Source organism: Oryctolagus cuniculus, chromosome 10, assembly GCF_964237555.1.
Source record: "Oryctolagus cuniculus chromosome 10, mOryCun1.1, whole genome shotgun sequence".
NCBI classification, from domain to species: Eukaryota; Metazoa; Chordata; class Mammalia; order Lagomorpha; family Leporidae; genus Oryctolagus; species Oryctolagus cuniculus.
The window spans coordinates 108,240,415-108,263,845 of record NC_091441.1 but is presented as its reverse complement, the minus strand read 5'-3'; the positions used below and the strand labels follow the sequence as shown (position 1 = coordinate 108,263,845).

The window sequence follows — 23,431 nt, the reverse complement described above, 5'->3', positions numbered from 1 at the left end:
AGGATCTAGAGAAAGGAGCAGACGTTGGGCATATTACAAATGAAGAACTGAGAAGACCCTGTGTTGTCGTTACGCTCCTGGTTATAAGGAAGAGAAATTCACTTAAGTTGACTTCATGATCTACAGAGTAAATTAAGCAAGTCTCTTACTGGGGAAAAGAGAGCTGTCTCTGACTAGGAACCTTGGCCTGACCCCACCACTTTTCCTCCCTGGGCCACAGCTGTGTGGAAATCCATTAGGAGACAGGTGCTTAGTGAGTTTGGTTTCATGGCAGAACCCCCTAGTTGTTGTGTGGGAAGTTTAATTGTAGTAGGTTTAATTGTAGTAGTAGTGTTGGTGTCATGGGAAGTGTCAGGAGTCTCCAAGGGACGTATATAGGCTGAGAAGAGAAGAAAGCAGTTGTTACTCCTCATGGATGTGGGACAAAGAGGAAGCCACAGAGGTCTGAAAAAGGAGGCTGGCATTGTGGCACAGTGGTTAAGCCATGGCTTGGGACACTGGCATCCCATCGTAGACTACTGGTTCAAGTCCTGGCTGCTCTGCTTCTGATCCAGCTCCCTCTAATGCAGCTGGGAAAGTAGCGGAAGATGGTCCAAGTACTTGGGCCCTTCCCACACGTGTGGGAGTTCCAGCTGGAGTTCCTGGCCTCAGGCTTCGCCCTGGCTCAGCCCCTGCCATTGCAACCGGATGGGGAGTGAACCAGCGGGGAGAACTCAGTCTCTCTCTCTCTTTCCCTTCTCTCTGTCACTCTGCTTTTCAAATAAGTAAAATGTTCTTTTTTAAATTGATAGGGTGGTAACAGAACAAAGGCTGATGGTAGCTCCAGAACTAATTGAGTGTTTTAGAAAGGAGCTGGTAGTTAGTGACATCAGCCTGCTGCACTCGTTTAGGACATGGATGGACTGCACATGTGGATCTTACAGTGAAGAGAGCAGGCTTCTGGAAAGTTCTGTGGGCAACAGTCAGATGGAGTGGGTTGAGTGGCAGTTAGGCAGTGAAGGAATGGAGATTTTGAGTGGAGATGATCTGTGAAGAAATTTGACTTTATAGGGGCAGGAGAAGATCTAGGGATAAGATGGCCAAGGGGGGTTTGGTTTTGGTTTGGTATGGTTTTGGTGTTTGAATACTTTTTTTTTAAAAAATTATTATTTATTTGAGAGGCACTTAGAAAAATAGACTTCCATCTTCTGGTTCATTTCCCAAATGCCATACAGCTGCCAGGTCAAAGCCAGGAGCTGGAACTCAGTGTGGCTCTCTCACTGGGGCGGCAGGGACTCAGCTGCTTGGGGCATGGCCTGCTGCCTCCCAGGCGCCTTAGCAGGAAGCTGCACTCAGAGCAGAGCTGGAACCTGACTTGGGGTGTGGGTGTTCCTAGAGCATCCTAACCACTGCTCAGATTGACCTCCCCTGAATATTTCTGAGATGGAAGAAATGCGAGCATATTTCACTGCTTTTAGCTGGAAGCCAGCAGACACGTGAGAGGGTACATCATGGTGCAGGGTTCCGAGAAGGGACAGCTTTTTCTCTGGGGCCAGGAAGACTGGTAGGAGAAGATGAAGGGGATGCCAACAAGGCTGCTCTCACTTTTTTGAGGAGTCAGAATCGTGTGCTAGGGGCATGGCACGGGGGACAAAGTGGAAGGCAGGGGGAGAGGAGACACTTGACAGATGTGTGGAGGACTGCCTTGGAAACAGAAGAAGTCCCAGGCGACTTAACGATCCAGTTGAAGGCTAAGAGTATGTAGTTACAGTGGGTGAAGAGAGCAACGTGTCTGTTGTCATCTGTGTGGATGTGGATGTTGACATTGTCTGGGAGGAAAGCAAGAACCTGAGATGGACCACTGGCCGCTTAGCAGGACTCAGACCTCTGCTACATGAAGAGAGTGAGTGCAGAGACACCAGATGGCAGGAAGGAGGGTGTCCTGCAGCTAAATGACGTGGACCTCAAAAAACAGGAGTGTTTGGATTTTATTTAAAGGTTTACTTATTTGAGAGGCAGAGTTGCAGGCAGAGAGAGAGGTCCTCCATCCTCTGGTTCACTCCCAAATGGCTGCAACAACCCAGACTCGGCCGATCCAAAGCTGGGAGCCAGGAGCTTCCTCCAGGTCTCCCACGTAGGTACAGGAGCCCAAGCACTTGAGCCTTCCTCCACTGCTCTCCCAGACCATCAACAGAGAGCTGGCTTGGAAGAGGATCAGCTGGGGGCATGAACTGGTACCCATATGGGATGCCAGCACCACAGACAGAGGCTTAGCCTGCTACGCCACAGCACCAGCCCCGCATAGGAGTTTTTATGGGAACAGAGAATAATGGTCTCCATGTGGCACTGGGGAGGGAATAAAGAGTCTCCCTTTGAGCAGATGACTGGGATGGGCCTCGTGGCACGGCAGGTTAGGCTGCCGCAGCAATGCCCGCATCCCGTGTCAGAGTGCCTGGGCGAGTCTGTCCGCTCTGCCCTTCCAGTCCAGCTTCTGACCGGTGCACCTGGGACACAGTGCCACCCACGGGAGAGGCGTGGCTGGAGTTCTGGGCCCCCAGCTTCAGTGAGTGCCGGCCCTGGCTGTTGCAGGCATTTGAGGAGTGAACCCGCAGATGGAAGATCTCTCTCCCTCTCTGTCACTTTGCCTTTCTAATAAATAAATCTTATGGGGAAAAAAAAAAGGCTGACGAAATGAGCTGAGGAAGAGCTAGCTGTTAAAATGAAGATGTAGGGGACCAGCGCATAGCCGGTAAAGTCCCAGCTACAGTGCCGGCATCCTATATGGGCGCTGGTTGGAGACCTGGCTGCTCCACTTCTGATCCAGCTCTCTGCTATGGCCTGGGAAAGCAGTGGAAGATGGCCCAAGTGCACCCTGCACTTGTGTGGGAGACCCAAAAGAAGCTCCTGGCTCCTGGCTTCAGATTGGCCCAGCGCTGGCCATTGTGGCCACTTGAGGACTGAACCAGTGGATAGAAGACCTCTCTCTCTCTCTCTGTGCCTTTGCTTCCGCCTCTTTGTAACTCTGCCTTTCAAATAAATAAATGAATCTTAAAAAAAAAAAGATGAGGCTATAGTGGGGCATTGTGCATTACATGGTGTGGTTCAGAGTTGAAGTGTGCGGTGCGTGGAAATACCACATGGTGCCGGAGGAAGTTCAGGACATGCTCTGGGAGGGCACACACACTTAGGAAACGAGAGAAGGAATGAGGAAGAATTATAATGGTCAGGAGAAAACGTAGAAAATGAGAAAACTAGATATTTCTGCCTGTTTCCAACCATTATCTGAGGGTAACCTCTCACTTCTCTTAAAGTAAGAAGTTAGTAACTTATTTGCTGCTTGGAGTTTTGGGTTGTTTTTGTTTTTTGCATACTTTAGAGTTTCATTTGACATTGCTTTCAGATGAGTATGGTGGCATGTTAAATCAGATCAGGAAAATTAAATAATGAGAATTTTTTTTTTAATTTGAAATTTTAGTACTAGCAGATAGTTATTTAAAGACAGATGTTTTGGGTCGGTATTGGGGTGTAGCAGGTTAAGTCTCCGCCTGCAGTGCTGACATACCATATGGTTACTGGTTCAAGACGCGGCTGCTCCACTTCCAGTCCAGCTCCCTGCTAGCATGCCTGGGAAAGCAGCAGAGGACAGCCCAAGTCCTTGGGCCCCACACCTGTGTGGGAGATCTGAAAGAAGCTCCAGGATCCTGCCTTCAGCCTGGCCCAGACCAATTCTTCTGGCTATTTGGGGATTGAACCAGTGGATGGAAGATATTCTCTCTCTCTCTCTCTCTCTCTCTCTCTCTCTTTCTCTCTGTCTTCTCTCTAACTCTGTCTTTCAAATAGATAAAAAATAAATCTAAAAAACAAGGCAGATGGTTTAAATTAAAAAAAAAAGAATGATGTGCCACATTCCTTTTGAAACGTATTTTAGACTCTATTCATTTAGACAAATGTAAAAATGTGTGAAAATTTTGAATTGCAGAACCAGATCAGTTCACCACTTAGTATTGACCACTGTGCTTTCTCCTTGATGTATAGGCATGTAAGGTTGAAGATCTTGGCAAAGTGGATTTTGAAGATGAAATTAAGAAAAGATTTAAAATGGTCTATGTGCCAAATTGGTTCTCGGTAGACTTGAAAACAGGGGTAAGTTATCCATCAGCGTTTGTGTGAATGTGGAGGTGTGAAAGAAAACTCTGTTCCTGTTAATACTTAGAGGACGCGGCTGACACCTCAGTAAGCTACGCTGTAGCTGCTTTGCGTCACACAAAACACACTTGGTTGCAGCATCTGTGGCCTAGCACTTCAGTCAAGTAAAGGTTTAGGGACTCACTGGGAGAGCGGGTTGCCAGGGAATGTGGCTGCTAATGGTTTCTCTTGCGCCAGATGTTGACGATCACCCTGGATGAGAGTGACTGCTTTGCTGCCTGGGTTTCTGCAAAAGATGCTGGCTTCAGCAGCCCTGACGGGTCAGACCCAAAACGTGAGTCTGAGCGTCCTTCCCGCTCCTCCCCTTCTGAGAGGGAAGCTCGGTCTGTGTTGTTTTTAGTTGTTTAGTTTTTAGTCGTGAGAATCCCTTCTCTTCCACCTGTGCGATCCCTGGTCACATTCCTCTAAGAATGTAGCATGTAGACATACCTGATGTGTACAAATACAGTCTTAGTGGCTTTCTGTGGAAATACCTCTTTAAAGATGATGTGATTCTTGGTTTTTGTTTTGCTTTTTTTTAAATATGTATTTATTTGGAAGACAGAGTTATATATAGAGAGAGATCTTTTATCTGCTGATTTACTCCCCAAATGGCCTCCAGGGCTAGGCCAGGTGGAAGCCAGGAGCCAGGAGCTTCATCCAGGTCTCCCATGTGGGTGCAGGGACCCAGGGACGTGGGCCATCTCCTGCTGTTTTCCCAGGCATATTAGCAGGGAACTGGGCTGGGCGCAGAGCAGCCAGGACTCAGCTGGCGCCTGTATGGGATACCAGCATGGCAGGCGGTGGCTTAGCCCGTTATGCCACAATGCCGGCACCTTTTGGTTTGAAGGAATGGTGGGACTCACTTTGTGGGTTAAACCAAGCTTACAGTGCAGGTGTCCCATAGCGGAGTGGGTTAAGGATTTAACACCAGAATACTTTAGTTTTATTTATAATTTTTATTTAAAACTATGTTTTCCATTTTTTTCCTAATCAACTTCTTTCGCAGTGAACTTAGGAGGCCTTTTACTCCAAGCACTCCTAGAATATTGGCCTAGAACTCATGTGAATCCAATGGATGAAGAAGAAAATGAAGTCAACCACGGTCAGTGTTTTTCTGTTCACATAATTAATTAATTAAAAATTAGAACTAAAATATACTTAAATTGTTCGCTAACGTGTGACATAATATGTATGTATGACATGTCCATTTCATCGTCCTCCCGTCTACATCTGCAAGTAAGAGCATCCATAGCATCTCACCTGATTCTGAGACTGCAAGAGAGCAGACAAAATAAACCCCACACACGCGCACGCGCACGCGCACAGCCTTTGTCTTAAAACTGGGCACCTCAGCAGGCCTGCTCTAGAAGTATCCCTTAGAGTGTCTGTGGCTGTCTGGGTGTGCCCCACAGCTAGGTAGTCAGGTGCACCAGAAAGCCAGGATTGCTGTGGCGTGGCCATACTGCAGTCGGTCTGAAATAGTGGCCTTACCTAGTCCGGTGATCTCCCTGCTTCCAGTGTCAGGTATTTCCAAGAGATCGAATCCCATCTCACAAGTGTCGGGTCAATGAGTGAAAGTATCAGAGCCGAGTGTCACTGAGGACACTGGGAAGGTGCGTGTATGCCCCAGGCAGCGCAGTCACGTTCTCTGGGCCCCAGAGGACAGGATTGGAGTGTGTGTGTCTGAAGGAGGGGGAGGAAGGGATTCAGAGCTCCACATGTCCCTGGTCACCTAAAGCCAGTGGAGTCGCTGCATCCCACCTCGGGGCCTCCCCTGCTGGTGGTGCCCTGCTGACCACCAGGAGTGAGCTGCCGTGGCGAGTAGCTCCTGGCAGGGGCGTGGTTCTGGCTGACAGAGTCGTCCCTAGTGGTTGTGGACTGGACTCTCTCCTGATGACTTCCTGAAAACAAGTCCCCTGATGTCCCTGGCCGAGATGGGGCACTGAGCTTTTTCCTGCTGGTTTTCCTTTTGTATCGCCTGGCTCACTTCCCTCCCTGAGAGAATTGTACAGAGGACTGTGACCCAGAGAAACGGATGGAAGGGCCTCCACACAGGGTCAAGAGAAGCAGGTTCTGGTGTGGGCTGTGCTGCTTATCGGTTGTGTAGCTGGAGGCAGTTCATTTCCGGTAAGGCAGGATGCCGTCAGAGGCCCAAAATCAATAATCAGGGCTTGGTAATCAAAAAACAGTGGTACAGTGATGCCCCTTGGATCCAGGCTGTGAGTGGAGAGAGTGAGGAGGAAGTCACGAGACCCTGCATCCCTGTCCAGAGCCCAAGTCAGTGCATGCGCCACCCGCCTGGTGATCTGCACCTGCGCCCTGCTCAGTGGGTGCTCCGGAGGTGGCTTGTGCATGATGGGCAGCTGGTGTAGTCAGAGCCCTTAGCAAGTTGCAGGCGAGATACTGACGACCACTGGGCGTGGACCCTGTTCTTCAGGGGCTGCTGTTCTGGTAGGGCAGAAAGCACCTGGAGATGAGAGGGAAGTGTTGGCTGCTGTGTGAGAAGGTCCAGAGGAGCTGTTGGATTTCGGGATTGAAATTGCTTCCGGCCGGCGCCGCGGCTCACTAGGCTAATCCTCCGCCTGTGGCGCCGGCACACCGGGTTCTAGTCCCAGTCAGGGCTCCGGATTCTGTCCCGGTTGCCCCTCTTCCAGGCCAGCTCTCTGCTGTGGCCCGGGAGTGCAGTGGAGGATGGCCCAAGTGCTTGGGCCCTGCACCCCATGGGAGACCAGGATAAGTACCTGGCTCCTGCCATCAGATCAGTGCGGTGCGCCGGCCGCAGCGCGCCAGCCGCGGTGGCCATTGGAGGGTGAACCAACGGCAAAGGAAGACCTTTCTCTCTGTCTCTCTCTCACTGTCCACTCTGCCTGTCAAAAAAAAAAAAAAAAAAAGAAATTGCTTCCGCCTTGGTTAGGGAGGACTGCGTGAATGGGTTGAGACTGGAGTCTTGGGTAAGTGCACTTGGGTGAAAAGATGACAAAGCAGAGTAGAAATGAAATCAGAGAACAATAAAAGTGACAGGGCCTCTTTGAGAATTTTGTTTTTCACTAAGACCTGTGTTACGAGTTGGAGATGCTATAAAAGTTTTTCTGTCCCTCTCAAGAAAGTTTTCTGAGCTGGGTATATGCTACAAAAAAACACTAGATCATCGTGTATGAATAGGCTGTGTTGTGGCTGCAGGAGCTGGTGACGTTTTTGATTCTGAAACGGAAGTCCCTTCTTTTATAAAATCCACCAGTAGACAGTCATTTGTCTCTGGGACACCTCCAAGTTGCCCATTTTTCTCATTTTCAAGAATTTTACTCTTATTTTTTTTTTCTTTCCACATTCCTTTCTAACCCTGATGGCCTTCCAGCACCTCGCAGGGTGTGATGTTCAGAGCCTGTGTCTGTAGCGCTAACTCTGGTACTGACTGCACCTGCCTCTCTTCCTAGTCAACGGGGAGCAGGAGAACCGAGTGCAGAAGGGCAATGGCTACTTCCAGGTGCCCCCCCACACGCCCGTCATCTTTGGCGAAGCCGGAGGCCGCACGCTTTTCAGGTATGGGGCAGAGGCCGGTGGCCCTGCCGGAGAAAGCACCCCGGTTGCCATGGAGGACTGCCCCAGAAGGGCGTTGGAGGTGGACTGGGATGCGCTCCCAGGCCTGGTGGGGCCCTGGGAGTTTCCAGTGCGGGTCAGAGGTCAGTGGCTGAAGCTGGTGGAGCACTCTCCGCAGAGGAGCAGCCCCCGCGTTCTGTGAGGTGACGCCCCGTCTCTGGGCAGCTCCCGGGTGGCTTCTGCAGGAAACTCACCTCCTCTCGCTTTGCCGGGGTCAGGAGCGGCTGACAGCTCCGGAAGTCCCCGAGCAGCTTCAGAGCGTCCCAGTGGGGCACCTCCCGCAGGCGGGATGGGAACTGTTGCGGCCAGCACTGGCCCCATGGGTGGTGGCCAGCAGCCCTTGCTAGGGGCCACAGGGAAGGCCTGACCCGGCTCGCCTCCAGGTGGCCAGCAAGGCCCTTGTCTTCCGTAGGTGCCAGAGGAAGAAAAAGGCTTTTCTTGCTCTTGAGCATAGATTTGCTTCATTTATGGTTTCCTGAGAGTGACTAGCAGGCCCTGCGCTGTGCTCTGCAGCCCTGGCGGGGGACCGCACCTCGGCACCTGGCGCACCCGCGGGCCCCCGTCGTCACCCCGGGGCTCAGCGCGCAGGCCGCCATGGTTGCCGAGCCAGTCACTGCGCCTGGTTACACAGTATGTCCCCCACTCTCCGCTGGGGTGCTCTCCAGTGCGCTCTGCCGTCCCCTCCCGCAGTGGGTGTGGACAGTGGTTTTGTCATGTGCTGTGTCACTCACTCCCTGTTGTTGTGTGTAGGCTGCTCTGCCGGGACTCCGGGGGCGAGACTGAGTCCATGCTGCTCAATGAGACAGTGCCGCAATGGGTAATTGACATCACCGTGGACGTAAGTGGCCTCCCCGCCCACCTTCCCCTGCTGTTTTTGTTTGTTTGTTTGTTTGTTTGTTTTTTTCCAAATCATGAAATGAAGAAGTGCTTTAGACAGTGTTATCTTGAACTTTAATAAAAGCTAGACTGCCGAAGTGGAATCCTTCCCTGCCTGCCTGCAGTTCCCAAGTTGCAGAAGTATTGATAATTATTTGTTTTTTGTTTTTAATTATAAAAATAATACATCTTTTTCATTAAAATACTGAGTGAATGCAGTGAAAGTCCTGTCTCTTTCCCAATCACTCCTTCTCACCCCTTCACCCCCTGACCCTCCTCCCAGAGGTAAGAGCTAGGAATGATGAATGCATAGCCTTCAGTATTTTTTTCCTTGCACACACAAGCATATATTATTTGTGTGTATATTTTTCTGTGCAGCTCATTTTATTTTGCACAAGATCCTTTATACATACTGTTCTGCAACTTTTTTTTTTTTCCATTTAAAGCATATCTTGGCTACCTCCTCATGTCTGTGGACATGTGGGTCATCCCCCTTTAGTGATTGCAAAGTGTTCCATTGTAGGAATTCCATGCTGTATTTAGTCAGTCCCCTGTTGACACACATTTGGTGGTTTCCAATGTTTTCTGTTACAAACAGTGCTGCAGTGAACATCCTTGTACATGTATCTTTGTGTACTTTTTAGGATAAATTCCTAGAAGTGGAATTGCTGGATCAAAGGCTATGCGCATTTTCACTTTTGATATCTTTGCCAAATTGCCCTCCACAGACATGGTAGAGTTTACACGCTCACCAGCGGTGTGTGAGTGGCCCTTTCCCCACACCCACACCACCGTGGGACACTGCTAACCTCGCTGAGAGATAGGCAGATGTTTGGCGTTGCTTCCACGTGGATTTCTGGGTCCGTTCTGAGTGAGACGGAGTGTCTTTTCACAGCGGCCGTGATACCTCTTCTGTGAAGTGCCTGCTCCCGTTCCGCACCCATTTTCCTTTGAGATCTCTTGTCTTTCCTAATGATTTGTAGGAATTCTCTGTATTGAATATTAACCCTTTGACTGTTACCTCCATCTTTCAGTTGAATTTTTACTTTGTTCATGGTGTCTCTGGCCAGGTGAAAAGCTGTGATTTTTTTTTTTTTTTTTTTTTTTTTTACCTAGTCAAATTGAGCCTTCCTGGCTCTGAGCTGCATGACTTGTGTAGGTATTTCCACTCCACAAAGTAGCACAAGTGTTCTCTCCTCTCTTCTCTTCGAGTACCTTTGTGATAATGTTTATGTCCAGATCTTTATTCTTTGATATGAGGTATGATTCTGCTTTCCAGAAGGGGTAGCCAGTGTGGCAGCACAGCTAATTAAATTATCTATCCTTTTTTCTACTGATCTGAAGTGCAGTCTTTTGTTACGTACTAAATTTCTATACACAAGGGTCCGTTTCTAGACTCCCTTATGTACTGTTAACCTGTTTTGTATATTCCTAAAGCCATATGAAAAGAGATTTAATCTCCAGAACCTTTAGGAAGTGTGTTTTCTGTCCCAAATAATATCTCCAAGAACACAGAGCCAGTGTGACAGCTGGTGGACACTGCATAGTCTTCTCCATGTCTGAGCTCCCTGGAAAGCACTCCTCCCGTCAGGACACACTGGCAACTCCAGGCCTCGGGCTTCTTCCTGAGAGGAGACAGGTGCACAGGGTACACCAGGGAGGCTCGGAGAGGATCATGACCCTGAGAAAAGATGACCCTGAAAATGTTTTCATCTAAGTATGCGGTGGCCGCTAGGCTGTTGGCTGAAGTTTCCCTGCTTTCTTAAAACCTCCGACCTTGCTCTGATGGCAGAGGGAAAAGAGGAGAGGGCCTGCTTGGCCGTGGCGTTGGCCGATGGGCCTCACCCCTGCGGAGCGCCTGGCTTTGCTCAGGGTCAGTTTGTGGGTTTCTCTCACGACACCTGAGTTTCCGTTTGGGACTTTAGGTATCAGCCCATGTTTTACACTGTTGAGAGTTTGGTTTGTGTGGCTTAAAAAAATTAAAGTTATTTTTTTCTTCACTTTAGTACCTTGTACTGTTACTTAAGAGCCATACTATAATTTTATATTACCACTGAAATGACATGTAGTTTACGTATCTTTTGTTTCAAAACTCAATGTCATACTTTTCTGATAAATTTTCTCCAAGGCTGACTTAGATGTATTAGCTTACTTCTAAATTTCATGAAAAACCACTTTTAATTAAAAGTAATTATTACTTGAAAATCATGTTTTCCTATTGACAGCATTTTATCAGCTAATAGAAACTGTTATGCTTTTTTTAACTTTTAATATTTCAGAAAAATATGCCCAAATTCAACAAAATTCCTTTCTACCTCCAACCTCATGCATCTTCAGGAGCAAAAACCTTAAAAAAGTAAGTTCCTGTGATTTCACTTGGTCCTTGATGTAGTTAATTACTGATGAGCGTTGATTTCCCTATGGTTACTTTTATAGCAAAGGAGGCAAGGTGGAAGGCTGACTTTATGACACTGAGGAATCCTCTCTTCCCATAACCCGCAGATCAGGATAAACCTGCATGCCATGACTGCTTTAATGGATACTTAGGGAATAAGGAGAGTGGGGGAAGTGAGTCTGACCAGAGCTTTTCAGAAAGGCTTTTTGAAGGACTTGGGGTTTGTGCTGGACATGAGCGAATGGGTAGAACTTCAGAAGATGGCTACTCCAGGGGACGTGGTGTGGGCGGGGACGTGAGGACTGTGTACCTGCAGCGTGGGAGGGAGGGGAGCCGGCAAGGCAGTGAGTTTTCTTCACACTGCGCTGAGCGCCAGGCCGTAGAACGTGCGGTGCCGAAACACCAGGAATTTTGGAGCCCAAGGAGGGGCTCAAGGCAGGGAGACCAGGAGAAGAATGTTAGTAGCCGGAGAATGGGGTGCTGAAGACTATGAATGTCCTAGCGAGTAAAAGCAGCAAGATTTTTAAAAGCAGTTTTGTTTTGGAGCTTTCCAAATGTATTACCAAGAAAACTGGATAGTGAACACCCATTGATCCTACAAGACCGCCTTAGCGATCGCCACACCTGGCCACTGTCCCTCTGCCTCCCTTCCTACCCACCTCCGTCCACACAAGCAGACACTGAATGATTTCAAAGTGAGTCCTAAACATCACCTCAGCTAGAATGGGCCTGAAATTCGAGATGGCTGTTTGACAGTTACTGACGTCAGAGGAGCCGATGGGTCTAGTCTAGAACACAAGGGGTTTGAGGTGTCTGTGGAACATCAGCTGGGACGTGTCGTCAGCTGTTGGATTTGTGGGCAGAGCAGAAGGTTGAGGCTCGTGGGCTGGACCGTGGGAAGGCAGAGAGCCAGGAGCCCTGGGTCCTGCTGGGCACCGCGGGCTGCCTTGCCTTCCAGCGTTTTTTTGTCCATGCTCCGGGAAAGTGTGTAAGGGAATAAAACCCAGGAGGCTGTTCTGTGTGTGCGTGTAACCCTGAAGACGTGCATCTCGTCTCATTGAGATGCATGTAGTCTGTGCCTTAGGGAAGGTACCAGAGAAAATCTGCCATTCTAAACAGGGATCAAGGCAGTGACTAACAGTGTGTTCTATGTTTCTGTCTACCCGGCCTTTATAAACGAAGTGCCAGCACCAAAGAAAAACAGTATTGGACGAGCAGTTGTCTGGTTGAGTCCACTGGTGTCACGGTGTGCCATTGCTTTTTACAGAGATAGGCTGTCTGCTAGTGACATGCTCCAAGTCCGGAAAGTCATGGAACATGTGTATGAGAAAATCATCAACTTGGACAATGAGTCTCAAACCACTAGCTCTTCTAATAACGAAAAACCAGGAGAACAGGAGAAAGAGGAGGACATTGCTGTGTTGGCAGAGGAGAAAATCGAACTTTTATGCCAGGATCAGGTAAGTGGAATTGACCACAGTGCCCAGAAACAAAGAAACCTGTTGTGTGGTGGGAGTTCCCAGATCTGCTGCCTTTAAAGAGGCCCTTGGGAACCAGGGGTCTTTCCCACTGTGCTGTGAGGCCCCTTTAGAGGGGCTCTTTTTTTTTTTTTTTTTTTTTTTTTTTTTTTTTTTTTAGATTTATTTATTTATTTGAAAGAGTTGCACAGAGAGGAGAGGCAGAGAGAGAGAGAGGTCTTCCATTCGATGGTTCACTCTCCAATTGGCCGCAACGGCTGGAACTGCGCCGATCCGAAGCCAGGAGCCAGGAGCTTCTTCTGGTTCTCCCATGCAGGTGCAGGGGCTCAAGGACTTGGGCCACCTTCTACTGCTTTCCCAGGCCATAGCAGAGAGCTGGATCAGAAGAGGAGCAGCCAGGACTTGAACCGGCGCCCATATGGGATGCCGGCATTGCAGGCCAGGGCGTTAACCCACTGAGCCACAGTGCCGGCCCCTAGAGGGGCTCTTTAGCCCACACGAAAGCCCCTCTTCACTCGTGGGAGGTTTTTCAGGAAGAACCCAGAGATTACACACACTCCTAGATCAGACTGCTGGTGGCCTTGTTTCCTAACAAGGAGACACATGGTCTAGATTTGCAAAACGTGTGCTGGGTTAGACTTGCAGTGGAGACGGCAGAGCTGTTTTAGATCAAGATGCACCCAGGCATTTTCCTGGAGCGGTGGCTGAATGCCAGCCTTGTGTTCCTGGCCTAACCACGAAAGACGCAGCTTTCTGCCCGGTCGCGTGCCTGGGTACCTGGAGGCCGAACACGAAGAGCAGGCTGGGTCACCTGGTGGGAGCACCTCGGCCGGTAGGTAGCAAGAGACTTAGAAGTGTTGTGTCTGTCGTGTGTGTTCAGGTTCTGGATCCGAATATGGACCTTCGAACAGTGAAACACTTCATATGGAAAAGCGGTGGGGACCTCACCCTCCACTACCGTCAGAAGTCCACGTGAAGAGCGGGCCAGCTCCTGGGTATTCATTCGCTACCTTCCTCTCTGGCCCCAAGAGTAGTCCTAGGAGAAGCCCACCAAGCCCCAACGGGAGCAAGACTTCTAACGGCCGACCTGGTACGGACCGAGATTCCCTTTCAGTTGAAGTGACTAATCGAAGTGTAATATAGAAACCAGTCTCCACGTGTAGATTAAGCTGTCCCCAGGGAAGCAGCCTGTCTTGGCGATGGACAGAGAACTGAGCACAGGCCAGTGCAGACTTGGCTTCCTCCTTTTGTTTGAAAGGACCTTGTCTTTGTCTGTTAGCACTTGTTAAGAGACACATCATTGGGCCGCATCTGTTACTGTGTTTCAATCTCAAACCCACATGCTCCATAGCTTTTCTGAGAGTACATTCCATTCATGCAGCACCTTTGAAGGCTTTTTCCAAGTTTGTCATAAAAAACTTATCAAATTGTTTTCACCATTTAAGACAATTATTTTTAATGCGAATTGCTGTTGCACAATTCGAGAGCCAGCCCATTTCGTAATAAATGGTTAATATTGGGCTTCTTTTTAATATTGCATCTCAGATGTGTTCTTGTAGAAAGATCTGCTGCAATTTTAGGTGCTGGGTCAGAGCACTTGGACTGTGGGGTGGGCGCTGCCTTGCTGCGGCAGCCCGGGGGAGGCACCTGTTTCCCTCCCTCCTCCTGCGTGCAGTTGTATTCATGGGTAGAGCCAGCTGAGACTACAGGTTTTCGCCGTGGGCGAGCAGTAGGACACCATCAGAACTTAAGACCATGATGAAACTATAATTTGATTCAAATGCTACCTAAAACGTATGGTGTCAAAGTAGAGGGAGAGCACAGCGAGCTTGAATGTCGTATCCTGGAAGTATACATGTTTGTTTTTCCAAAGTTTTGTATGCAGATTTTTGTTATCTGTATCAGATCTTCTTTTCACTGTTCTTTCTAACAATCTAAAGCTTTCATAGAATCATTTGGATCTTGTACAGAATATAACTTATTGGGGATAAACACTTGGACTTTTGGCAGGAAATTCTCTGGATTCCCCCCAAGTTCTTTGTATTCAGAATAGTTCGATGGTCCTGTACGCAGCCAGAAGCACAAGTGCCTTCGGCGGGCAGTTCACCCCCGTCGCCTCGCCAGCTCCCGGCTCTTCCGGCCTGGGACGGGGTGGGGGGTGCGCAGGTGTTTTCTTTTCTACATCTTCGCAGGGTCCACCGGGGGCAGCTCATGGGCTCAGGCCCACCCCTTACTATTGAGATTCTGATCCGCACAACTGCAGACAGGGTTCCCTCCCCACTGGGCAGCTTCCTTTGGAAAGTGGACAGGTCACTGCCTCCTGCACTTTGAAGATGTGCGCAGTCACGTCGCCAACGAGCTGAAACGGTCTTTCTCCCTTCCTCGAGTCCTTTCTATTTGTTGAATACAGCAGTGTGCTTTTGGTGCACCTTTTTTTTTTAGCAATAGTTGTGAATTCATGGCAAAAAAAAAGATAAAGATAAAAATTACCAGCCCTCAGTTGCGTCTGCACACGGGGCCTTGGTGCGAAAGGCACAGCTGCTCCCAGGCCACTCTGCCCCGTGTGCCGGGCCCAGGGCGGCCGTGCTCCGTCACGGACCTGACCCCCAGCATGACCGTACCTATTCTGTCCCTCCAGTCAAACCGTAATACCATTTCCGGAAAATTTGAGTCTGCCATGCCAAAAGGGTATAAAACCGTATTTCACAGTTGTATAGAATAAAAGCTTTAGTTAAAATATTTCAAAGCAGAGTACATATTTATTTTTTTCACCTGTCACTTTCTTCGTAGCAGATTAGAGAAAGAAACCTCTGGGTTCCTGTGCACCCTGGAAGTCATTAGCCTCGATGCCCTCTTTATCCCCCACTTTGGGGAGTAGCAGGCTTCAAAGTGAGGGATGAGCCAGAACCTTTGGGCAGGGGCAACTCTGGGTCAGGCTGCCAGCCCAGAGTTAAGGGACGTGAGCCTGGGGTCCCGTGTGTCGCTGCCCCACTGCCTTCACAGCTGCACTGGTAGCCTGACAGGGCTGGCTTTGAAGGAAGTCACGTGCTTGGAACCTCCCAGTGCTGACCTGGGGCCTCCCTCCGCTCAGCTGGTCGGCACCACAGAGCACGGTCTGCTCCTGCTGGCCTGGCAGAGGCACACGTCACCAACACCAGAGCAGTTTTCAAGGCCACTGGCAAGGGAGTGGCTGGCGTGGGAAGGCGAGGGCCTCCGGCCACCAAGCAGAGCACTGGAGTTGTGAGGGGTCATTCGTGGGTGGGCCCTCCTTTCCGCAGGGACAGACAGAGCAGGGGACACAACCCAGCCTTAGCTTCCAAAGGCACCAGGGCATGGGAGGACGCTCTCCCTGAGCTTCGGGAACAGACGGGCTCTTACACACTCTCAGCCCCTAACTCCCCTCTGGGTGAGGGTCGTGTGCAAAGACCTGGTCACGTAGACTGGCCTTGAGTTCACATAGGTCGGTGAGGTCAGTGAATGTAAATCTGCGATGCTGATCCGCCACTGGGGCTGGCTGGATGCCCCCTGCAGTCAGAAGGGGTGGTTGTGTAAGATTGGGCACTGACAGGAGTTGCTGTGGGGACTGGCTTGTAGCCCCCAGGGAAGAGCAACATTGTGCTGAAGGGCCTGGAGGGTGAGCACACTGTCCCTCCTCCAGTGGGGACAACTGGACAGTGCAAGCAGAATCAAGGTGAGCCTAGGAAGTGACTGAGCCAACACCAACACTATCCCCTTCCTCCCTCACCCCATTTTCACACTGGGTTGTGACCAGAGCCTGCCACCTCCTGGGCAGGCACGGGGACCACAGCAAGTCCTGGACCTGAGAAGGCGAGGGCCAAACGGTGCCCTCCCTCCAGCCCTTGGCCTCTCACCATCCACTGGGGCCTTGTGCCCCACCCGGGCAACAAACAAGCCATGCTCGTCTGCTGAGCGCCTACGCAATGTTTAACGCGGGGTGCTGCTCCTAGCCCTTGACCACCCCAAGAGGACTTGTCTGAAACCCCCAAAGCCAGGACCATCAGGTGGCACACACGCTGTAGGGCAGGAGGGGGTCTGAGCAGCACGAAACCCCCAAAGCCAGGACCATCAGGTGGCACACACGCTGTAGGGCAGGAGGGGGTCTGAGCAGCACGAAAGCCCGCTGCCGGCTGGTGTCCCTCAGGCCACTTGGAGCTGCAGCCCGGGAAGGTGAAGGCACAGGGATGAGTCAGACACCCACAGCACAGCAGGCCGCCTAGCAGAGCCCGGCCGCCGGGCCCTAGGACGTCACGGAGCCTCGTCACAGCCCAGAGTGTGGTTCCGGGGTAGAGAGGGGGCCCTGGCTGGCTGGCCCCTCGGGCTGTGGCCTCAAATCCGTGCTCTCCGTGTTTGCTGGCTCCTCCTCTGCCTGAGCCTCGAGCAGCTCAGCCGACAGCCCGTCCTCGGGTGAGGCTGCAGAGGTGAGGCTGTCGGGAAGGGTCAGCTGAGGCAGGTGGTCCAGCTGGGCCTGGGCACCGGGGCTGTCCAAGAAGGAGACTTCAAACTCGGACCCAGACCACGTGGCCTCACCTGAAACAGAGAGTGGGGCTCAGGAGGCCTGGAGGGCCCAGGCCGTGGCACCAGGGGCAGTTACCCACCTACCCCTGCCTCGCCCACAGGCTCTGATGTCAGTCAGGACCACGCCCAGATGCCTCGCTGTAGCGTTCACCTGAGGCCGACCTCCACCCAGCGGAGGGATTCAGGGCAGCTTCCTAGCACCCACGGGGCTTCCCAAGGGGTTTCCGAGGGAGCCAGCCACTCACCGCCCCGCTCGTGGGAACTGCTGCTGGAGCACACGTCCTCTGGCCCTGAGCTGGAGACAGCTGTGCAGGGGGGCACTGTGGGAGGGGGCAGACCGGGCCACACGCCGCCATTGCTGCTGTCCAAGAGGGAAATGCCTGACACGTCCAGAAAGCCTGCGGGAGAGGCATGGTTATTTGCCAGCAAAAAAACCCCTGACCCCTGGAAAGTCAATTCCCCACTGTGGAGTGCCCAGTGACGTGCCCACCCCACCCGAGGTTCCAGGCTGTCTCCAGCTTGCCCCATGATCTGAAGGAGGCTGCCGCCTGTGTGGACCACAAGGACTGGGGCCCTGTCCTACACCTAGGGTCACAGGTTCCTCAGCCTCCAGGGCCTGCCGGGTACCTGGGTCCATGACGCGCTGCACTGGAGGCGGAGGCTGAAGGGGAGTTTCCACAGGAGGAGGAAGTCCTCCAAGGTCTAGAGCGGTATGGCTGGGACTCCCAGGCCCAGGAAGCTGTTCCCCCACGGAGGAGCCAGGTGCCTGTAGCAGGGCCTAGAGGGGCAGGGAAGATGGACAGAGAGGAGGCGACCCACACAGTGCCTCCAGGGGAAGGAGTCTGCAGTGCAGCCTGGCCACCGCCCCTCCTTGCCACCTCAGCCCTCTCGCCCTTGACCCACTCCTTCCTCTACAGGTGATGTGAAGTCAGATCACAGGGGCCGGGCCTGCCTGGTCTCCCCCAAGCAGCCCCAGGTGCCCACCTACCCCCAACGCATCCCCTCTGCTGCTGGCAGCCTCGCGTGCCCCCAGCCTAGTGCCCAGAGGTGCTCTTGGGGGGCCCACCCATCAGCCATGCCCCACATGCCCACCCTCAGGGGCTCACTGAGGCACACAGCAAGGCTCTGCCCATCCCCAAGTCTGTTACCCACTTGTGAGGTCAGTGTGTGGCGCATTGAGTTAGGATGCCACGCAGTGCCAGCAGCCCCCATCAGAGTGCCAGTTTGAGTCCTGACTGCTCCGTTTCCGGTTTAGCTTCCTGATAATGCAAGTCCTTGGGCCCCTGCCACACACATGGGACATCATGGCGGAGTTCCTGGCCCCTGGCTTTGGCTGGCCCAGCCCTGAGTATTGTAACCATTTGGGAAATGAACCAACAGATGGAAGATCAGTCTCTCTCCTGCTGCTGCTGCTGTTGCTCTTTTGAAATAAATAAAATCTTAAAAAGTAATAAAATGAGGGCCTTACCTCTACCTTCACTCTAGACCCAAGGGCCAGCAGAGCCAGTAGTGGAAGTCAGTGTCCTAGGCACAGCCTGTCTACTCTCAGAGCAAATGGGCCTCCCAGACGGGCCCCAAAGGACAGCTGCTGGAAATCCCCCCCAGGGTGGCTCTGAGTCTGCATGTCCCTGGCTGCCAGGCCCTACTGCCCCGATAGGTGCTCCCCACATACCTCCATGTAGTCACTCTGCCTGGAACCCATCTCTGGGCCCGAAGAGCCAGGAAAGTCCTGGAGGGTGGGTCCAGGTGCCGGGGCATCAGGTGGCACAGTGCCAGGCGGTGGGGCACCAGGTGGCTTCTTGTGGCTGGGGGTCTGGGTTGGGATCCGGTGTAGGTACCCGTAGCCAATGCCACACCCCAGACTGCCAAAGGCCAGAAGCACTCAATCCAGGGGACTGTCCCACAGCCCTCCCTACCTTTACCACCCCTACCAGCAGTGAGGGGGCTGGAAAGGGCATTCCTGGGCCAGTGCCTAACCCTGCGTCTCCACCAAGTGACTTGACAAGCCTATGCCCCCCACCGGCTCCCCACCAGCCCTGTAGCCCTCTGAGCCCGGGAAGTACCTGCCCTCTCCACCCCACGCTGCGTTGGGAGTTACGGTCACCTCCCGGCAGGAGTCCGACTCAGAGTTATAAACCATCAGCTTCAGGGGCTTCCCCTCGTGGGACTCGATGAGCGTGAAGAAGTCCTCAGACTACGAGAGACACAGCACCTGAGGCTTTCTCCCAGGGTTGGACTGGAAGCCCCAACAAAACGAGACACTTCTCAGGCATGGCGCCCATCTCCACCTGGTCCCGGCGGTCTGGGAGGCACAAGCCATGGACCACTCACCTCCTGGAGGACCTGGTCTGAGCCGACCACATAGTCTGTGTAGGGCAGCAGGCCAGCAAGGGCGGCAGGAGAAGACGGCTCTACGTCCTGGGGAAACAGCCGCAAAGCGCTGGCCTCAGAACTGACGCTGGGGGAAGGGGCAGTGAGCAGGACACCTGTCACCTGTCCCCTGTCCCCATGCAGAGCCTCGAGCCCAGACCTCACCTGGCTCCCAGGTCCTTGCCCAGCAGGGGGCAGCACTGAGCCCTGAAAGCGCCCCGGGCCCTGCTCCCGGCTCCCCCACCAGCCAGCTGTGTGACTGCACCTCTCTCAGCCTCAGTTTGCTCACAACTAAAAGTGGGAGACTGAGTCCTCCTAGGGCTACTGAGCAAACTAAATCCACACGCTGGCCACAGCGAGTGCCCGAGTGCACGGGCTGAGAGCCCCGCGGGTGAGGCTGCAGGTGAGGGAGCGGGCAAAACTGGGCATGAGGCTCGCTCCACCCATCTCGGTGTCTGCCGGGCAGTGTGGGCACTGCGCCGTCCACCCTGCTTCATTCGTGGGCCATCTGCAGGCAGGCTGCCAAGGTGGAGACACTCGGCCAGCCTCCCACCAGGGGTCAAAGCGGCCGCCTTCTAGCTCAGGGCACCCCTTTTCTACCACGCCAAGGGCCCAAGCCCTGGAGCATCTGCACGCCGCCAACAAGCACGGGTGTCAGAGCACACTTGCTTTGCCAGCTCAGTGGCTCAGGGGCACTGAGGTACGGGTTAGCTGTGTACCGACAGTGGGCCAGAAAGCCAGTCCGCACATCCGTCTCGCGTGTGTGCAGAGCTGGCCAGACGGACGCTAGTCACAGCAGCACCTGGGCATTACGGGCACTGCACCAGTCTCCCCACCTTTCGAGAGAGGAAACCCAGGTACCACAGGGAGGGAGGTGCCCAGTCCCACGGCTGACGAGAAGCAGGGCCCAGGGCACCCAATTCAGGGAGCAATGAGCCCACCCTCTCCGGGATGCCGGGGTGAAAGCAGACCCTCAGAGCCCTTCCCCGGACGCCCCCTGGCTGCTGGCCGCTCCCCCGCGCCCACCCACTCCACTCGAGCCGGGCCCTGGGCTCAGCTGCCACACTCACCAGCACGTGCCACACGTGCTCGCTGGCCCTGCGGAAGCTGCAGAAGCGCACGCTGGCGCCCAGCAGGCCCTGGCCGCCCCACATGTTGCTGGGCACCACCTCGACCTCGCGCACCTTCATGGTCTTCATGCTGTACACCTCCAGCTTCACGGGCTTCTCCACGTTGGCCTTCAGCAGGGCCTTCAGCGTGTCATTCTCTTTGTTCTGCGGGGGCAGCGTGGCTGACTCCCAGGGCCCCCCTCCAGACCCCTGGGACGGGCCCAGGGCTGGGCCAGGGCGGTGGCTGTGCCCGGGTTCACAGGCCAGGGTTGGGCCTGCGGCCGCCGTAACCCCCATCTCCCACCACCGCAGCACTGCCAAGCCTCCCTCCCTGCGTCTGCCAGGAAGCACAACCAAGCAGGCACAGCCCTCTGCCCGGAGCCCTCAGAACCCCCACTCCCTGAGGTCTGGGGGTGCCCTCCGACAGCCCCTCAGTCCCTGGCCCAACCCACAGAGCTCAGGAGCTAAGCACCGGGTAGGGTCCCAACCAAGCTCTGAATAGAGGAAGAAGGGGAGACAAGGCTGGTCCCCTCTCCTAACCCCAAACAAGAAGGAGGCAGGACAGGTGGCAGCCTCCTGTGGGACCCTGGGACACACACACACACACACACACCCAGCAAAGCGGGGGCGGGGGCGGGGGCTCACCAGCCTCGAGTGCCCGATGGTGATGATGAAGTCAAAGTAGGGCTCCAGGCCTGCCTGCTGGGCTGGGGAGTTCTCCTGGACCTGTCCCACGGCAGAGGCCACAGTCACTACAGGAAGGCCCCGCCCTCCCAGCGGCCATCTGGGCACTGAAGAGGCTCACTCCCTCACTGCACGCCCTGGTCTCCTGTGTCCAAGTTTCCCTCTGGGCAAAAAGGCTCTGTCCCGACGATGGTCAACACATGCTTCCAGGGGTGTCCAGAGCCCGGAGCAGCCTCGGGGCTACCGGAAAGCGGCCTCCAGAGCAGCACAGCCTACGGGAAGGCTGCCCGGGGGGACTGGGCGGCCCGGGGGTCTACCAGAACTAGACGTGAAGTGAGGAGGAGGCAGGCAGGCAGAAGAGCAGCAACTGGGGCTATGCCCAAACAGGGAGCCGGAAGAGCCAGCTGTGGCCAGATCGCACAGGGCCCCAGCAGGTGGGCAGAGCCGCTGGCACGCTGGCAGAGAGCAGACCCCGAGGCGGGACTGCACCTGCACCGGGGGTCTGCTGAGTGGGCACTGCCGATCCCTACAGCCTGGCCCTGGGCTGGGGCATCTCCCCTGCGGCTCGGCCACCTCACCAGCCTCACAGTCCAGCTTCCGGGCCCATGCAGGTCACCTCTTCCAGGAGGCACGCCCAGCCCCAGGGAGCTCCCCAGCTCACTGCAGGCTCCAAAAGGCCAAGCACCAGCCCGCGCAGGCCACGGCTGCAACCCACCTCAGAGGGCCTGACGGAAACAACGTGGCCTCTGTCCCGAGGACCTGGACCTGAAGGTGGGCCTGTCCTGCAGGCATTTGATGGCCTGTTGGTCAGGCCCCAGCCAACCGAGCACAGGGCTCTTTGGCTCCTAGTTCTTGACGTGTTGGGAGGCCCTGGGGCTCCTGGTACCCCCAGCCCTTCCGCGTGGGATGTGGCGAGCTGCAGCAGAGCTCACGGAGGGCCTGCTGAGAACAAGCTGGGGCCTCTGGGTCAAGGCCAGTTTGACAGCTTCACCAAGCGAGCTCCTGCTTGCCACTTCAGCACCGCGTGGCTTCCAGCGGCCGAGGGCCCAGGAGCCAACTCCAGCCCCGACTGGCCTGGCCCACGGGGCAAGCGGCTTCCAAGCCCTACTGCAGGGCACCCGGAGCCCCACCCCCTCCATCAGGGCTTGCCGAGGGCCAGCGCTCCTCCCTGGTCAGGGCCACTGCCAAACCACTTCAGCTCCCTCGGGCAAGGCCACCGTTCCTCAGGGCAGCGCTGCCCGCTGCCTGCCCGCTCCCCTCCGCAGCACCGGGTGTGGGCCACTCCCCTGCCCGCGCCCCCCCCCCCCGTGGTCTTGTCCTCTGCCCGGCTGCCCTCCACCTCCCTCCCTCATCATTGTTCAGGTGCTTCACGTCCAAAATCACCCACGCTGCTGCCCCCAACGCCCACACTGGCCAAACCCTTGTCCTCCGGGGGCTCACACCCCACCCCACAGCCCCACAGCTGTTCTTAACACGGCCACCCGACTTCTCAATCAGGGAATGAGGAGGGCAGCTTCCGGCACCAGCAGGGCACCACACAGCACTGCACCACCGCACCTTCCTTAGCTAGGAAATTAACCCTTTCACTAACCCCAATTTACACAAGGACCTCAGGACTCTGACCCCAGGAAATCCAACCCCGAGCCTCCCTCTAATCACTGCCTGTTAGTGAGGCACTAACTACCACTAACTGCTTCCTAGTTAGTCCTCCACTAAGCTACCTTCCTAGGTGCACTTGTTCTTCCTTTCTGGAAACTAAGTAGGGCACTATCTCCGCGCCCCCCCCCCCTCCCATACACACACACTCGGAGGGCCCTGCACCTTGGAATGAATGACACGCCAGGTGCTCTGTGGCCCGGCTGCCCCCTCCCTGTCCACACCAGCCTCACCCTGCGCAGGTGCTCTCCTGCTGCCTGGCACACTCACCCTCACAGAGTGCGTGCCCAGAAACGGCTGCTTCGGCCGATGATGACCTCTGCTCTCTTGACCTCTGCAAACTGTCCTCCCCCCCACCCCTCCTGTCTGCACTCCCACCATCGCCCCCCCCTCCCCGCTTGCCAATCACCTGAATTCCTTCGCCTCCGAACAAGCCCGCCTGCGGCAGGACTCGCACTGTCCACATTTCCTGTCCCAGGCCTCACGAGGAGCAAGCGCACTGCCAAGCACAAACCATGTCTGCTCCGGGCCCCACGCCAGCTGGCCTTTCACGCTGGAAAAGC

General features: G+C 54.1%; 2 protein-coding genes across 5 annotated transcripts in view; one reads left to right on the top strand and one right to left on the bottom strand.

Moving 5' to 3' along the window:
* Nucleotides 1–15,259, top strand: part of WDR48 (WD repeat domain 48) — a 45,376-nt gene extending 30,117 nt beyond the window's left edge. For all 4 annotated transcript variants that reach the window (XM_008260280.4, XM_051852658.2, XM_051852661.2 and 1 more), the window contains exons 12-19: nucleotides 4,015–4,122; nucleotides 4,363–4,459; nucleotides 5,174–5,269; nucleotides 7,602–7,707; nucleotides 8,515–8,602; nucleotides 10,920–10,996; nucleotides 12,303–12,495; nucleotides 13,394–15,259. In XM_008260280.4, coding sequence (XP_008258502.2) covers nucleotides 4,015–4,122; nucleotides 4,363–4,459; nucleotides 5,174–5,269; nucleotides 7,602–7,707; nucleotides 8,515–8,602; nucleotides 10,920–10,996; nucleotides 12,303–12,495; nucleotides 13,394–13,489 — 861 coding nt within the window. In that variant the 3' untranslated portion in view covers nucleotides 13,490–15,259. The remainder of the gene's footprint in view (nucleotides 1–4,014; nucleotides 4,123–4,362; nucleotides 4,460–5,173; nucleotides 5,270–7,601; nucleotides 7,708–8,514; nucleotides 8,603–10,919; nucleotides 10,997–12,302; nucleotides 12,496–13,393) is intronic.
* GORASP1 (golgi reassembly stacking protein 1) lies at nucleotides 15,253–23,408 on the bottom strand. The gene is made up of 9 exons (XM_051852672.2): nucleotides 23,278–23,408; nucleotides 21,174–21,254; nucleotides 20,490–20,693; nucleotides 19,381–19,467; nucleotides 19,113–19,243; nucleotides 18,722–18,911; nucleotides 17,677–17,827; nucleotides 17,295–17,447; nucleotides 15,253–17,061 (listed from the first exon to the last, which is right to left on the bottom strand). The coding sequence occupies exons 1-9, from the start codon at nucleotides 23,332–23,334 to the stop codon at nucleotides 16,793–16,795; spliced, it is 1,323 nt and encodes a 440-aa protein (XP_051708632.2). The 5' UTR covers nucleotides 23,335–23,408; the 3' UTR covers nucleotides 15,253–16,792.
* Between the last annotated feature and the right edge of the window lie 23 nt (nucleotides 23,409–23,431).

Coding starts and splice junctions, on each gene's coding strand:
- GORASP1 (XM_051852672.2), bottom strand. CDS start 23,334: ATGTGGACAGTGCGAGTCCTGCCGCAGGCGGGCTTGTTCGGAGGCGAA. Junction 19,468..20,489: donor AGCACGTGTGGCACGTGCTG/GTGAGTGTGGCA, acceptor CTGTTTCCCCAG/GACGTAGAGCCGTCTTCTCC. Junction 17,062..17,294: donor CAGTTCCCACGAGCGGGGCG/GTGAGTGGCTGG, acceptor TCTCTGTTTCAG/GTGAGGCCACGTGGTCTGGG.